Here is a 17,762-nt window from a genome sequence, read left to right on the forward strand (position 1 = left end):
TGATATATGGTTGGAAAGAGGACATGCAGAGCTTTCTATTGATATATAAAACGTAAATTTCTGAGTTGGTTAAGGGCTCCAAATTGCTCTCCAAAGACAGCTCAGAAATCATGTCAGCAAAAAGATAAAGTGGTCCTAAGACATCTTTCCATTTTGGGTAATTGCCTATCACATGCTCTCTTTCCTTCCCCTTTGTTTGCCCATTCTAAGCAAAATTCAGAAACCACAATGTGAAGGCTCTAAATGAGGCAAAGAGAACATCTACCTATCTCAACATCCTTTAAGGATCATCCATTGAGGGATAAGATGAAATATTCTTATTTTTGAATTAACCAAACCTTATCCATTCATTTCCTTTTAATCCTAGCCACATATTCTATACATAACAACTCACCCAAACCATAAAACATTCTCTCATTTTCGAGCTCCCCCCTCCATCCTTTATAATTTCACTCATTTCATCATCTCATTTCAAAAACACACATCTCATCTTCCATCTTTCAAAACCCTAGCTTTTTCTCATCTCTTCATCATTTCTTTTCTCCATCTTCCCTCCATCAACTCTTCCTCTCTATTTCAAATATTTCAAATATACACCTAATTTATTATGTAAATTGAAAAATGAAATTTCGTCCATTAATTTATTGAGAGATCAGTTAAATGTCAGCTTACCTTTTGTTAACGAGGATTAATTGGCGACGTGGCACCAACTCAGCATACATTTCCCGCCAAATGAGTAACACATGTCCACTTGACATGGGCCCACACACACATCACCTCTTTCCCGCTCGTTGAACGCTCTCCTGACCATTTAGTCTCCAAAAAACATTACGTTTTCCCCTAAATTAGAATATAAATCTCTCACTTGTGTTCAACAAGCAAGAAAGAGATGATGAGTTTGTGGACCCGTGTCAGGGGTTAGATGGACCTGTGTCGGTCATTTGGCGGGAAATGAGCGACACGGGTCCACCTAACCCCTGACACGGGCCCACAAACTCTCTCTCTATTATTATTAAATTGTGGGCCCGTGTCGCTCATTTGGCGGGAAATGTTTGCTGAGATAGCGCCACGTCACCAATTAATCCCGGTCAGCAAAAGTCAAGCTGTCATTTAACTGATCTCTCAACAAATCAATGGACAGAAATTCATTTTTCAATTTAGATAATAGATCGGGTGTATATTTGAAATATTTTAAAGTTCATGGGCCCCGTTGAAATAGCTTATATAGTTATGTGTCTAAATTGAATTTATGCCTATTTTTTAACTTCTTTTAACTCAGTAACCAAACATTATATTTTCTTACTAACCACACACCCAAACAACCAATCTTTCTAACAATTCAACCTTCCGACCACTGTCCCACCCAACCTTCCAACCACCATCATCCCAACTGCAACAACACCGCCACAAACCCATTTCATAAACCAACAAAAAGATGGGTTTTTTTTTTCACTTAATTTGGATTTGTTAGTGCTACAGATTGGAGGATTTAGCACCTCGTGAGATTGTGGGTCTTCTTTGTGGATATTCTTTTTGTTGTTGTTTGATGTTGGCTTTGGAATGACTGAAAAGGAAAAGAGAAAGGAAGAGTGAAATTGAGGGTTTGGATAAGTAGGATATGTTGGATCAAATATTGTGTTCCAATTGCTCCAAATTACTCACGGTTGCAGTAGGTCACATCTACCACTGTTATGAAATGAATTTGTGGCGGTGTTGCTATAGCGGGGATGACGGTCGTCAAAGTGGTGGGTGGACACAACGGTGGTAGTTCGGTGGGGACGGTGGGACTGTTGAACTACAGAAATTCTGATTGTTTGGATTTGTGGTTATCAATAAAATGTGGTGTTTGGTTATTGAGTTAAAGATTTATAAAATAACACGTGTCAAAATTTTATTTGGCCACTTAAGTATTACGGACATGAGGACCCAAGTATTTCCCTATTTTGTTGTTTGGTTGATAAAAAATAAAAAGAAAACTGCATGTAAATACAACTTGTGCGACACGATAAGTGACCCAGTCGTGTTTTGGTTTACACACGTTAATACGACACAACACGAACACGCTAAAACACTACGTTGTCGGGTCTAAACCCAATACCAATCTATAAAACAAAAATTTGGTTGTTGATTTTAAAGAAAAACCAACGCACAAAAAACTAGGCTGTTGGTTTTAAATGATATTTTGAAAAATAAAATTAAGTCGTTCTATTTCATCTCCAACGGTTATTCATCTCCTAACATAACCAATGCATGGTTGAGATGAAGTCAACGTTAGAGATAACGTCATCTGTTGGCAAAACTAATTTGTGAATTGGTATGTGTCCGACAGTGACGAGTGTTGCAGGCTATCAACGCAACCCTCTCTCTCTCTCTCTCTCTGTCTTTCTTATCCTTCATCACGTACGTGGGTTGGGCCCGATAATACTCTTAATCAAAACTCTGCTCATATTTGGACATGAATTTTACTCTTAGGTGATTTCTCTCTCTCTCTCTCTCTCTCTCTCTCTCTCTCTCTCTCTCTCTCTCTTATCCTTCATCACGTACGTGGGTTGGGCCTAGTAATACTCTTAATCAAAACCCTGCTCATATTTGGAATGAATTTTACTCTTAGGTGGTTTTAGACATCACCCTCACTGGCCTTTTGAAGCAGGCTCAATGACCCACATTTGAACATATCACTCTCATGCTTACCGGTTCACTGGAGATCTCCTAAGTTAGTAAGAAATATATGTTCTCTTGTTTCTTCGGTAAATTTGGTAAGTGAGATGCAACTGGGTGAGATTATATATATTTTTTTTTTTGTAGGATTTCAAATGTAAATAAAACCTCGATCTCTTATTTTAGTACGAAATTCATCGTATGTGTAATTATTGTTGGTAGAATTTGAAGACAAAATTGAAACTCTTGAAATTTTATGGTGGGATTTAAAGTACCAAAATTGTCACATCAAAAAAGAAAAGTACTAAATTGCCCTAGAATTGGGCATAAGCACGAAATGAGCCTGAACTTGGCACGACTCGTTTAATTAATATTGTTTATTTTATTTTTGAAGAACTTTTCAACAAGAAAATGAAAAATCAATTTTTCAAGAAAAAAAATGTTAATAAATTGTAACTTTGTAAGAAAGAAAAAATATCAAAAGATAAGTTTTCTCACCTTGAAAAAAAATGTCTCGTTGGCTAACCCATTTAAGGCATGACAAAAGCACGAATGGGTGTAGGTAGTGCTTGGCCTAGGTCTTAGTTATTTGGGCCACCATGTGCACGACACGCTTAATATTAAATGGGCCAGGTTGGCACCGCATAGCCTGTTTGGCACCTCTGCTTGGTATGAACTAGCTATATATATAGCATTGGCTTATTCGCGCCAATGCTCCCTGAAAGTAACTTTGATTTTCAATTTGCCCCTGAAATTAACTTCATTCCTTCCACTTTGTCCCCTGAACTTTACAATTTCAATATTACGCTAACTCCGTCTATGGGTCCGTCAAAAAAGCCTACGTGGCGCTTACGTGGAAGGGGCAATTAGGTCTTTTACATTAAAAAGAAAAAATAAATACTTTCTAAAAAAAAGGAAATTAAAAAATAGAAAAACCCCACCCCACCCACTCAGTCGTCAGTCGTCGGCCCTTTTTTCCGGCGCAACACCCCACCCCACCTCACCCAGCCACCGACCAGCCTCCCCTCCCTCTTTCTGTCTCTCTGTCTTTGTCTCCCTCTCCTTTCCCTTTCTCTATCTCACTCTCTTCCCCTCTCTCCTTCTCTTTCTCTCTCTCTCTCTCTCCCTATCTCTCTGTCATCTCTGCCCAGATCCAGACCAAGTCGAAACCCAAAGTCGCTGACCTTCGGGTAATTCACAGATTACGAAAGTCGTTGGTGGGGGGTTGGCTGCTCTTTTTGCCTCAAAACCCAGATCTAAGAGAAAGAGGGAAAGGGAAAGGAAGATAGAGAGAAGGAAATGTGAGGAAAGGTGGGGAGGGTGGAGGGGTGGGTTGGGTCGGGTTCAGGTGGGGGAGGGAATGGTGGGACTGTTTTTTTTTTTTCTTGTTTTTTTTTTCTTAATTCAAATTTTAATTTTTTTTAATTTTTTCGATATATTATAGTTTTATAATAATTTTGTCCACATAGCGAGTTGTCAGTCCCAGATATTGGACACGTAGGTATTATATTAGCATTTTTAACGGTTGGACTAACGGAGTTGACGAAATATGGTATTTCGTAAAGTTCGGGGGGCAAAGTGGGAGGAATGAAGTTTCAGGAGGTAAATTGAAAATCAAAGTTACTTTCAGGAGGCATTAGCGCGAATAAGCCTATAGCATTTTGGGTGAAGTAGCCATTGGTAATTATGCTTAATTTTGTGAATCTTTGTAGGAATATTTTGACATTTGTTTGAATTTTTTTATTTAAATTATGGCAGTTGATTTTAGAGATAAAAAAACGGTTACTTCATTCATTCTATTTAATCTCCAATGGTTACTTCATCTTTTGGGATGTAAACATTGGAGATGATGTCATGTTTTGGAAAAACCAACGCGTGAATCGGTGCCGGTCCTACACTGATGAAGTAATTGTTGGAGATGACGTCATCTATTGGAAAAACCAACGCGTGAATTGGCACAGGTCCTACACTGATGAGCGTGGTAGGCTGTCAGCTCTTTCTCTGCGCTGGTCCCACACTCCCTCAGCTCTCTCTCGCGCGAGTTGGCCTACTGATTTCACTCTTAGTCAAAACCCTACTCTCGACATGAATTTTACCCTCAAGTAATTTCAGACATCACTATCACATCCATTGGAATAGCCTCAATAACCCATATGTGAACATCACTCATACTTTCACCTAGAGGTGTTAAATGGGCTGGGCCGGCCTGAGCACGACATGAGTAAATGGGCTGGACCGGGCCGAGCTAAAGTTTTTAGCCTAGTAGGCACGACACGAGCGCGACACGAGTCAAGCATGGCACGAGCATAAGCACGAAGTGAGCTCGAATTAGGCACGACATTATTAACATTGTTTTTTCCATTTTTAAAGAATTTTTCAACAAGAATATGTAATTTTCATACAAAAAGAATGTTAATATTTAATTATAAAGAAGAAAAAAATATCATAAGATTAGTTTTCTCATCCTAAAAATTAAAAAATTAAAAAGGTATGTGGGTCGACCCATTTAAGGCATGGCATGAGCACAAATGGTTCACGGGCCGTGGGCCGTTCCTGGCCTAGGTTTTAACTGTGTGGGCCGACTTGAGCACGACATGAAAGCATGATGAGCCCAACTTAAATAGGTCAAGCCGACCCGTTTGACACCTCTACTTTCACCAACCCATTAGAGATGACCAGCCTAAGTGAGTAAGAAATATATGTTCTCTTATTCTTATGGTAAGTGATGAGGTATGCGTATTCGGCATATCTATCTTTTAATTTTAGAAGATTTATTTTATTTTAATAATTTGTAATAAGAATTAAGAAATCTATTAGTTTTAGAGACTTTTCTTAGGCTTTGTAAGATAGGATTTTAATTAATATTTTAATTAGAATTTTTGTTGCCCAACTATGTTTGGCGCCCAAGTAATCTAAGTCCTATAAATATGGGATTTTGTACTCTTTTGAGAGGTGGCTGATAATTAATAAAATTTGAGAAGAGACGATTTCTCTTTTTTTTCCTTTCAATTTAATAGAATTCCTTCTTTCTGGCCATTCTCGATATAGAGAATCAACGGATCTAAAATATATTGTGTTTCGAAAAACCGTATATCATTCGCACGCCGCGCACTGCATCAGTAAGTGAGATACACGTGGACAAAGATTATTTTTTTAGGATTTTAAAAGTAAATAAAAACTCTCTTATTTTAGTAAGAAATTTCATCACATGTGTAAGATTATTTTTCGTAGGATTTGAAGACAAAATAAAAGCTTTTGGAATTTGTATGGTTTGATTTTAAAGTAACAAAATTGTCACATCATAAAAGAAAAGTACCAAATCACCCTTGGATTAGGATTTAGGATCTCCATTGTGTTTATAATTTTATTTGTAGTGAGAGAATGTAAACTAGTAAGGTATGCATCTTCTGTAACCCACATACCCAAATGTACTCCACAAATATTATTTTTATTCGAGCCATCACTTTTATTTTTATTTATTTTTGGTTTTTTAAGTTTTTATGAACAATCATGATTCATTCTTTAATTTCGTGACTCAAAACTCAAAAGCCAACACTCAGCTGAATTCTTTCCAAAATCCAAAAAAAAAAAAAGAAGGAAAAACAAAAACAAAAGGCTTCATAACCTCTAGCATTGCCAGAAGCGCAAGCAAAACGAGAGAGAGAGAGAGAGAGAGAGAGATGCGAAGCTATGGATTGACGATCTCAGGAAGCGACTCCGGCTTCTTCAACCCAACCCAGACCACCTTCTCCGCCAAGGGACCCGTACCCAACCCTAAATCGACCACCCTATTCCCGAAACCCGAATTCTTGGTCCGGAATCGTTTCGGGTTGCTCAAACTCAAAGCCAAGGCCGCAACCAACGATGGGGTTCTGGCGGCGAAGGCCAAGGACGACCTCTCCTTCTACGAGCTGCTGGGGATACCCGAATCCGGATCCATAACCGAAATCAAGCAGGCGTACAAGCAACTGGCCCGGAAGTACCACCCAGACGTGTCGCCTCCGGGTCGGGTCGAGGAGTACACGCAGAAGTTTATTCGCGTTCAGGAGGCTTATGAGACCTTGTCTGATACAAGGAGGAGAGCTTTGTATGATAGAGATATGGCCAAGGGTCTTCATCTTGCCTTCTCTGCAAGAAGATGCCAATATGATGAGGTATTTGAGCTATGTTTAATTTTTGATGATCCATGTGTTCTTTTTACTTTAATTTTTTTGTGTTAATTTTCTGGGTTTTGAGTTTTGTTATTTAAATTGTTTCTTCTTGATGTGGGTTTCTGGGAAATTTCAGTAATTTTTGGGGTATCCTTGTTTTATTGAAATTTTTTTTTTCCCTTTTTTGGGTTGCCTTTGATTTTTTAAGTTTGCTTAGATGGGTTTGCTGGTCTGTTTCAATCTGGGAATGTGATAGTGTATTTTTCTTATTCTTTTTTAATTTGTTTTTCTTTTAAATATTTCTTTGCTGAATTATTGGTCTGCTGTGATATACTTGCCTATGAACAGTAGTATGATTGACAATTCACTTAAATTAACTAGTAGTAAATATGTTATGTGAGTGAGATAAGTGTTGCCAAACAATTTCAGCAATTGAGTTTTGCTTCCTATATGTTCTCAGAGTTTGTTTAACCAGCAGCTTTATTGCAAGGATTTGTTCGATTAATTCAGGTTTCATAGGAATCAAGTAGTCAGAGGTGACTGCATTTCCTTCAATCTGGGATTTAATTCCTGACTTTGTAATTGTTTTTCTTTCTAACGATGACCTAGTATGTAAACTCATGATTTTGGGTTGGAGTCGAAGATATTATTAAGGTTGTCCTCCTTTTGGATGTTTTGGCCCATCTTTGTTAGAGTTTTCAAGTTTTTATTGAGTTTGAGAGTATATTTTGTGAGAAAATTTGGCTTGTGCCTCATCGGCCTCATTTCTCAAATCATAGCATATTCCTTCTCCCCATTATATGTCATCAATAATTCATGTTCTTTGATATCAGCTGGTCTTTGATAATTTAACTTAGTAACTTGCCAATTTTAATTTGCAGGTTTCTAACTCTTTCATGTGTGTATCTGCATGTCTTGGTTTTTTCACTAGATAAAGTTACTTCGTCATGCTTTTGAACTCTTGGAGTATGGCTTTCTTATTTATAGCTTATAAATTAGTCTACTGTTTATGCCAATCCTTCATTGAGTTAGGGGCACTTCTGGATTTGTGCGTATTTGTGATCTTTAAATTATTTTACCCTCAAAAATGGCCAAGTTGGTTTCTTTTTGCTTCTCTTCTCTGCTTTTATCTTTACAAACAGCTGTATTAAGAAGGTGAGTGCTGGTGCCAGGCTATTAACTTGTGACCTTTGCATTAAGTTTTAATTTGGATTATTTATACTTTCAGGGAATGGAGGACAAAGGCGAGTGGAAGAATCGATGGCAAAGTCAGCTATCTGAATTGAAGAGAAGAAGCATGAACAAGAATGCTAGAGAAAATATGTCATGGGGAGCTCGAATGCGCCGGCAAAGAAATGGTCCATCCGATGAACTATAAGTAGGTTCTCTTATGTTCTATATGTATAAATAGTATATCTTCCCTGCCTCTTAGTCATGGTTGGCCTTGAAAGAGGAAACTAAAGCTACCATTACCGTACCATGCAAGGAATTTATGTCAATATGGTAACCAGATGAATTGTTAAAATAGAAAATTGTGAATTTGTATTCCTGTCCTTGACAACCACAAATTATAGGCAATGCAAGATATAGTGTACATAAAGTTTTGTTAAGTACTTGTTTCCTCTTAGTCATAACCCCTTTTTGTCTTTGTTGCTTAAGACTCATCTTTGTACAAGCTTCATCACTTTTATGCTTTTGTTTGGTTGATAGGAGTATAGGACCATGTATCTCTATTAGATTGAGATGCATTGCTCCATTGGGAATAAAATTTTGTGACAAATACTAGAAAGGTTGAATAAAATTTATGGTTTAATAGGGGAAAGACAATTTGCTTTTCTGCTAATTTTTAGTAAGGAAAATTTCAAATGTTGCTCTAGATCTAGAAAGTGTTATATGCAGGTAATATCATAATGTTCATAGGAGAATTTTGGTAACGTGGTAATACTATGTTTTTATGCTAATGTGGTACGATTATGCTATGTTCTTTGCACTGTAACCGTCGCATTGTTGTTGTGTATTATTTTGTAAATGTCGCATCGATGTTGTGTATTGTATTGTAGCCATGGCATCGTTGTTGGGTATTGTATTGTAGCTGTGGCATCATTGTTGTGTATTATATTGTTACCGTTGCCGTTGCCTTTGTTCTGTATTGTATTGTAATCATCCCATCGTTATTGTGTATTGTATTCTAACCATACTGTTGCGAAAAATTAGTATTGAAAATTTAGAAGAAGTTTTTCAGTTTCAACGTCATGTAATATAACGGTCGCCGTTGTCTGACAAAATAAATGTATTTGAAATTTTTGAGTTTCAATATGTCATGTATTGTGAGCAGACGCTTGTTTTTCCCTGCGTGCTTGTAATTGTCTGATTAAAAAATGTTTTGTAACTACAAAACAAAATCTTAAAACTATTATGATTTTTAGAATGATAAAATGAATAAATGATTTCCTTTTTGAGAGGTTTGATTCACCATATCAAGGACAAGTTTTTCTTTTTTGAAGAAAAAGAAAATGCTACTTTTTTGTAAGGAAACTTTCAAAGTATGCTCTTGAGTCAGTGTCATATATAGGCAAATATCATAATGCTCAAGAGGAGAAGAGCTTATGTATGTTGATCGTGCCATGATATTATGGTGATATGTTATGACTAGTCACGGTTATTATGCTGATATGGTATGACTAGTAACTCAAACAATGTCATGTATTGAAAATTAAAAGAAGTTTCTATAAAAAAAAAATTAAAAAAAAAAAATATATATATATATATATATATTAAAAGAAGTTTTTTTTTAAGAGAAAGCTGTGATTTTATTTAATGAAGATCATGATACACAGCATCCAAAAGCCTATCAGGCAAAGCATTGGTTCAAAAAGAGACCCCCGCATGGGTTAAAGACTTAAAGCATATTTAGCAATATCATGTGCTACCCTATTACACTCCCTCTTGCGAAATTGACACCGCCCAGTCACAAAGGAGGCAAGCAGCTGCTTCACCTCCTCCACCAAAGTGCCATCCACTCTCATTGATCTTTGAGAACACCAGTGTCGTGCTCTCCCACCGTCCCACCTGTGCCGGCGCCGTCAGAGTGCGATGAGGCAGCTGGTTGGCCTCCTTAAATTCAGCAGCGTATTGGGCCAACCTGTTGAAAGCCAATGTCGCCTCGCCTCCTCCTGTGTATTATTATGAACAAAATCATTGAATATAATGAATGTGGATGGCTCTACTTCCAATCGACACCAAACCGGTGGGTTCGGAGTGGTAATTAGAGATAGTGATGGTGCTATGATTCTTGCTGCAACTAAGCAAGTTCTTGGAGCTTTTTCTGCTAGCTAGAAAAACCAAAAGAGATTATAGCGGATTATATTGGAAATGGAGGCAGACGTGGTTCTTGTTTAGGATGTTAAGACACTCTTGATACCTTTTGTGGAAGCTCAATGTCAATTATGGCTAAGTCATAGGAATAGGGTTAGTTATGGCATTAATATGTCGTTAGAGGTTGGGCCTTTATGGCTGCAAGAGGCTGTATTTGATGATCCTTCTATCTAAATAAATTATTGTCTTCTTTTCATAAAAAAAAAATATATATATAGTGATTCATGTATGGAGATAAGTGAATTTATAACATGATCTCTCACCTTCTTTAGAAGATGTCCTATGTGACCCTCCAAAATATTATCCAAGAAGTTTTTGGAAAAATAAGAAAACAAGAATTAATTAGAGACTGGTCTCCAATTAATTCCACATAAGTTATATTAGTTGGGTCGATTAGAGATGATCATAATAACGCCTCGACTAGCTTGACATGTATTTATGCCCGGATATTGAGATTGGGACATTGTATGACAAAATGTATTTTACTGAATAGAGTTACAATAAAAAAAATTCATAAATAATTTTAGTTAATTCACGTAACTATGACACATGTTTCTAGGTGTTACTTGAAGCTCGAAGAATAAATATAGTGAGTTAATTACAAAAGCACGTCTTAAGTTCAATTATAATGGGTTAATTACACAGACACTCTTGAATTTTTAGCTCGTTTACAAATAATCCCCTACACTTCTATGATTAGCTACTTGAACAACGTCATGCATTGAAATTAAATTAAAATAAATTTTTGAGTTCTATGTACCTTATGTAATGAAAGTTTAAAAAAAAAAAAAAATTTCATTTTTAATAGGGATTAATACCATTTTGCTCCCCATACTATTACATTTGTATCAGTTTGCTTCTCATACTTCTAATTTGAAAAATTAAGGACTTTGACTTTTTCAATTTTTTCAATTGATGTTCTTCCGTCAATTTACACATTTTCCATCCAAATCTTTGAGAGCAAAATGGTCCCTTCCATTTAGATCTTATCATTTTTTCCTCGTTCATTTCTAGTTAAATTTTGGTTGATCATCCCGACATTTGGGATGAAAAATGTGTAAATTGACGGAATAACTTCAATTGACAAAATTGAAAAAGTCTAAGTCCTTAATTTTCTAAATTAGAAGTCTGGGAAGCAAACTGATACATGTGTAATAGTCTGTCGAGCAAAATGACATTAATCCCTTTTCAATATATGTCATGTACTGTAACTGTCATTGTCTAAGAAAAAAAATGTATTTGAAGTTTTTTCAGCTTCTATATATGTCATGTATTGTAACTATCTAATAAAAAAAATTTAAAACATTATTTTTTGTAATGATAAAATAAACGAATGATTTCTGTTGAGAGGTTAGATTCACCATATCAAGGACAAGTTCTATAACGAAACATTCACAGATTGCTCTTGAAGTCTTGAGTCAGTGCCCTATGTTGGTCATACCATTTTATTGTGCTTATATGGTATGACTAGTCATGATTATTATGTTAATATGATATAATTAATCACTTAAACAAAGTCAACTATAAAAATATTTTTATGTGATTAATTCAATGACATATCACAACTATCTTGTATGTGCATTGCTAGGTTTTGATGTTACAAGTCATATATAGTCTATCCATGATAGACTTGAAAAAGGATCGTGTTTTTTCGTGTCCATATATATTGCGTGAAAACTAGGTAAACCTGAACACGACTAGTTAAGCTAACGGATGAAGAACGAAATGCAAACTCAACCATGACCAAAAAAAAAAAACAGGTAATTAGTTAAATATTTCATAATTAAGTTTCCTAATGAGTGTGGTCCATATAACAATCATGATATGTTAAGGATTAAAATTGTTATAGTCAGACTAATAAGGATTGTGGGTTAATTTCCTAGTCCATACCTACTATGATGGAAGGTAGAGTTTTACTGTAATTGAAATAGGAAATTCGGTTCTTTCTCTTCCTATAAATATATAGGCTATTCCATATTATGGTTAATTGAATTTCCACCTTAAGTAATTGTGAGAATTATAAAGTTCTAGGTCTTGAATTTATGGATTGAGTCTAATGATTTACTCAATATAAAATTTACAATTAACCCACACACGGTTAGAAAATCTTATCTTATTGGATATTGTCACCCTTTAGATCCACTACTTGAAAAAAAAAAATTAATAACTTCTGTTTTCAATAAGAAAACTTAAATTAGTTATATTTTTATGACATAAATTTATAGACATCACAAATGAAAAATATCTCGAAAATCTGTGCAAACGAAATGATCAATAGCCTAAGAAAAAGTTTAAGATTGAATATCTTTATTTCTTAATAGGTCATCAATAAGTTTTGCTGATTAACATGAAATTGACCCATTTTATAAAGAGTCTACCTGTTATCAACACAACCCGATAAGGCTCGACCCGAAAACCAAATTTTTTCGTGTGTGTTTGTGTCTTGTTAATGCACGGGTCATGTATTATTTTACCACGGCTAATCCATGAGATATTGTTAGTGATTCACGTATGGAGATAAGTGATGTACAACATGATTTAATTGTCACCTTTGTTAAAACTTCAAATACATTTCTTTTTTCAAACAACGGCGCAACGTTTATAGTACCCGACATTGAAACTAAAAAACTTCTTTCAAATTTTCAATACTAATTTTTCACGACAGTGCGGTTACAATACAAATAACAACGATGCAACATTTATGATACAAACGGTGTTCGAGTAGCTAATCATACCACATCAACATAAAAACACAGTACGGCCATCCTACAGAAATTTTCTCCTGCAAACATTATGATATTACATATATATATATATATATAACACTTTCTAGCTGATCAAGAGCAACATTCGAAATTTCCTTACAAAAAATTAGCATAAAAGCAAAATTGTCTTTCCCATGCTGCATTATAGAAACAAATATTAAACAATAAATTTTATTCAACCTTTCGAGTATCTGTCACAATTACAAGCATTTTTATTCCCAATGGAACAATGCATCTCGATCTAATAGAGATACATGGTCCAATACTCCTATTAACCAAACAAAAGCATAAAAGTGATGAAGCTTGTTTAAAGATGAGCCTTAAGCAACAAAGACAAAAAGGGGTTATGATTAAGTGGAAACAAGTACTCTCCCAATTTGAAGGGTATTTTCCTTAATTTGAAGAGTATTTACCCTCTTAGGGTGTAAAGTAAGTTTTGTAGAGAGTGCATGTTAAGTTTTAACTCCGGGATTTTGGGCGGAACTTAAAATTTCGAAGTTAAAACCTAACATAAAGCCGTCAAAGAAGAAAAATAAAAGGACTTGATTAAAAATTCTAAATCACTACCGATCTTAGTCTAAGAAAGACTCATAAAATGGACTGGATTCTAAGTCTCCCTTATTTTTATGAGATTCATAATTTAATATTCTTTGAATTTTTAATTCTACATTGCGTTTTTATCTAATCTTCTTAAATAAAATCCTAGTTGGAATGCCTTCACACCCGAAAAAACAAGTGGATAATGGGTAGTGAGTAGTTAATACACACCCAAAACTGGATTGTGATTTATGAGACAAGTGTTTTGTTTGAATTAATTAGTTGATTTCCATCCATGTTATCTGTTATCTAGTCTAGTCATCTAATCAATGACTCATCAAATGATTCAAAATGTATTTTGGCAAATTGATGGTTGTAAAGAGTTATCAGAAATTAGGACATGGACCACATCAATGTGAGGTAACTAAAGCCAACCGTTGCTATATATACTCGTCACTATCACCTCGGTTTTGGACAATTTGAGTGAAACCATAAGTTGAGCTTTCATGAGCTATACCTATCACAAGACAAGAGAAATTAAAGGCTATTCCCCATATGGCTATTCAAAAGTTTAATATTTTGTTTTTTGTAAAGTGTTGGAAATAAGAAAAGAGATTTAATTAATTGGATTTGAAAGTGGTCTCCTTCATATTGTACACATAATATGGCCGATCTTTAGATTTTGAAGATTTTAATGTGAAATATAAAAATTGAATCTTCAACTTTTCATGTATATTATTTGGGCATAACATAGTATATTTTGAGTGTAATAATTATTCATGATATTCAAAATTTGTCCTTTGAAAATGCACTATTCTATTTAGAGAGCAAATTTGCCCACCACCTCATTAAAGTGGTGAGCATCACCACCATATTAAGAGTTTGACATGTGTCCTACATGTGTTGAATGTTAAAGGTTGTGTGTTGATTGAAGATCTTCTTTGTGTATTTACTGCCTCTATTTATAAGAATCAAACTCCCTCAGTCATTTCCTACGTACTTGGATTAGGCTTCTATCTTACGTTTCCTTCATGCCCAAGACTCTCGCTTCACTTGCCTCAATTGGTTTTCTAATCCACCAAGGCAATCTCGACAATATTGATTTAGAAACCTTCCAGAACTCACACACTCTTTAGACTTGGGCCTTGGCTGTTGGGTTTGAACAAAACCAGGTCTGGTCGTGATTTTGACCAAAAACCAAATTGAGGTGTAAACAATATATAAAACTTATATTTGTCCAAAGTGTACTGAAAATATGTCTGTAGTTGCAGTTTCAGTTTTCTAACGCAATTTCAGTTTGTACGTAATTTCAGTTTAGCGATTGTTCTGTTTTGGGTGGGTTGAAATTGTTTTAGTAATAATTTTTAATTTTGAGTGGGTTGGACTTGTGTTAATTTCAGTTTTTATTTTGGGTGGGTTGAACTTGTGTTAGTTTAAATTTTTTATTGGACCTTCTAGAAGGTTGCTTGGAAGTTAAATTTATGTGTTAGGATGGTTTTAGTTAAGTTTTTACGTTGTCAAAACCTTGAAATAAAAACACTCTTTTTTAAATCTAAAGAACCCACCATTCATAAATTGTATTTAAGTCTTACACGTACAGCTAAAGGGTTGGTAATCCATTCTGATTTTTCCAGATTCTTCTGGAGTTTTTAAATGAAAAGGTCCCCCATCTATAATATTTATTTTCAAAGGGGAAACAGGAGAGCTATAACAACATATTTTTGCTAGTTTATGTCCTTCTGTTAATTGATTAATTTAAATTTAATTTCTCAAAGAAGAGATGTACATTATCCCCATTTTTAAGTGGGCAGGTGTGAATAAACACATTTTATATCACATAAAATATCCTTGAATCGTACTTGTTAGTCATGTATTTAGTTTAATTTAGGTCACATAGGGTGTTGTACTTTTATATAGTTTCAGGACCCAAGTAAATAAAAGGGTTTTAAGGGCCAGTTTGGTATTGCTGTGAAAAAAACAGCTGTGAAGTAAAACAGATGTGAAGTAAAGCCAGTTGTAAAGTAAAGCAGTTGAGTGTTTGGTAAACTATATTTTCAAAAGTACTGTGAGTGCAAAAAATAGTATCAAAGTGTTTGGTAAATGTTAATGTAAAAGTGTTGTGACTGTGTATAATTACTAAAATGGACATGATGCTGAAAGTGTCTTTCACTTATTTGTTTGGTAAAACTAAAATATTTTTTTACTTATTTTTTAAATTTGTGGCTATAAATTTTTATTAGCATTAAATTTTTTAAGAACAACATTATTAAATAAGTATTCCTATTATTTTTTTAAGTATATTATAATTTTAATCGTACAAATAAAATATCATAATTAATCATCACAATATAAAATATAACTAACAATGAACATATTTTTTAATTTAAAATAAACAAATAAAAATTATAGAAATCAATAAGGGTAGTATGAGTAAAATAAAATATTCATTGTTATGATTCACTACAGTTTTCAAAAGCACCTAGAAACTTGTTTTCTGTTTTTGCTGTGGGGAGTTGAGAATTGTGGGGGAAAGCAGTTTTTTATTTTTTTACCAAACACCAAAACTGTTGTAGGTGATTAAGAATTGTCATCCACAGCAGCTTTTGGGTCCTCCACCGCAATCCCAAACGGGGCCTAAGAACTTAATTTTGTGATCACATCCAAGTGGACATTTGAATCAATTCACGTTCAAATTATAGCATTGGGTCGTCCATTTATCTCTCTTAATCTAGCTAACTATTTGATTATTATCTATCTTTCTTAAGTGTTCTAGAAAATGTTGTGATTTATCTTAAAAATACTTAGGCTAGAGTCTTTTAAAAAAATAATTTTTAAATGGAGACCTGGGTGTTTTAAAATTTATAAGAAAATTATTTTAATTCATAATAAAGTCTTTTTAATTTATAAGAAAATCTTTTTAATTCATAATAAAGTCATTTCCCGATTTGAAGGGCATTTCCCCTCATTCCCCTCATAGGGTATAAAGTGGGCTTTGTAGAGGCTGCATGTTAGGTTTTAACTTCGGAATTTTAGGCTATAAAGTATAGAGTGGGCTTTGTAGAAGCTACATGTTAGATTTTAATTCCGGAATTTTTGGCGGAACCCAAAATTCTGGAGTTAAAACCAAGCTGTCAAAGAAGAAAAATAAAATGACTTGAGTAAAAACTTAAATCATTACCAGTTTTAGTCTAAGAAAGACTTATAAAATAAACTGAACTCTAAGTCTCCCTTTATCTTATTGCTGAAGAAAGTCTCATTCAACAAAGAGCACACGTGGCACAAGCTGGTTTTCTTCTATAGTATGAGACTAATGATTTGTGTGCGGGCTTGGTTTCTTCCTAGTGCGGCAGTAAAGGGTTTATTTGTGATTAAGAATTTCAGAGAACACAGATGATAAGCTCTACTTGGCTAAGGAATTTGAACATGCTGATAGGATAGGATGAGTTGCAATCAAATGAAAGATATATCACACTTTTGAAAGAGTCACCTTCTGACTTGGGAACCCAGAGACTTACTCTATAAATAGAGCTCATGGGCACAGGATGTGGGGGGAGCAAAAGCTACAAAACTCCAGTTTTGTTCTTTTGTTATTTTTTTCCATGTCTTTTAATTCCAATTTTCTAATTTTCTATCTAATTCCCTAGCTTATGTGCTTTATTGTTTTATGATTCTTGCTTCAGTATTCAAAGACTTTTACTCCTTTCACCACTCATGCCAAGTATTTGTGGTAGTTAGGATTTTATTCAATTGAATTTTGCTCGGCTTTATATTTCTTAATTGCAAGTATTTTTTCTTTTATGTGTTTCAAAAGTTTTGGATACATTTGATGCTTAAAACTTCTACTCTTAAATCAAAGAAGAATTTAACTTAGATTTTATTTATGCGTTTCAATGATTAATCTTGAGAAGCACTAGGTTGGTTTCTAGCTTGCTATTTTTTAATTAGGGAAATATAGATAATTATTCAAAGATTTATTGATTAATGGTGTGGAACCTGATAGCTTGTTATTGGTTATTTTTCAATTTTTATATCCAGTAGACTCGTACTCTTACGCATCAATGTGACTTTTAAAAATATCCAATATCTTTATAACAGTATAGCTAACTAACTTTGAACAAAAGTACTTCCCATTGACCAGTTGAACTAGCAGTACTTTTGACCATTGTTACTTTTGTGGGTTTTTTTTTTTTTTGACCAATTAGTTTTGTGGGTTTTTTTAAGTAGTGCTTTTTTGGTACTAGAATAATACAATTTGAACAAAGTACTTCAGCACTCC

At 34.5% G+C, this 17,762-nt stretch overlaps 1 protein-coding gene across 1 annotated transcript; it reads left to right on the forward strand.

Moving 5' to 3' along the window:
* The first annotated feature begins 6,061 nt into the window (after positions 1–6,061).
* On the forward strand, positions 6,062–8,467 carry J20 (DNAJ-like 20). Its single transcript, XM_086232494.1, has 2 exons — positions 6,062–6,812; positions 8,038–8,467. Exons 1-2 carry the CDS (start codon positions 6,159–6,161, stop codon positions 8,185–8,187), a joined length of 804 nt encoding a protein of 267 aa, XP_086088620.1. The 5' UTR covers positions 6,062–6,158; the 3' UTR covers positions 8,188–8,467.
* Positions 8,468–17,762: the final 9,295 nt, after the last annotated feature.

The sequence above is a fragment of the Dryas octopetala genome, chromosome 2 (assembly GCF_963921425.1).
Source record: "Dryas octopetala chromosome 2, drDryOcto1.1, whole genome shotgun sequence".
Taxonomy (NCBI): domain Eukaryota; kingdom Viridiplantae; phylum Streptophyta; class Magnoliopsida; order Rosales; family Rosaceae; genus Dryas; species Dryas octopetala.

Excerpts from the sequence above, each read along its gene's own strand:
- J20 (XM_086232494.1), top strand. The coding sequence starts at position 6,159 with ATGAACAATCATGATTCATTCTTTAATTTCGTGACTCAAAACTCAAAA. Across the intron at positions 6,813-8,037 it reads GAAGATGCCAATATGATGAG|GGAATGGAGGACAAAGGCGA; the intron begins GTATTTGAGCTA and ends TTATACTTTCAG.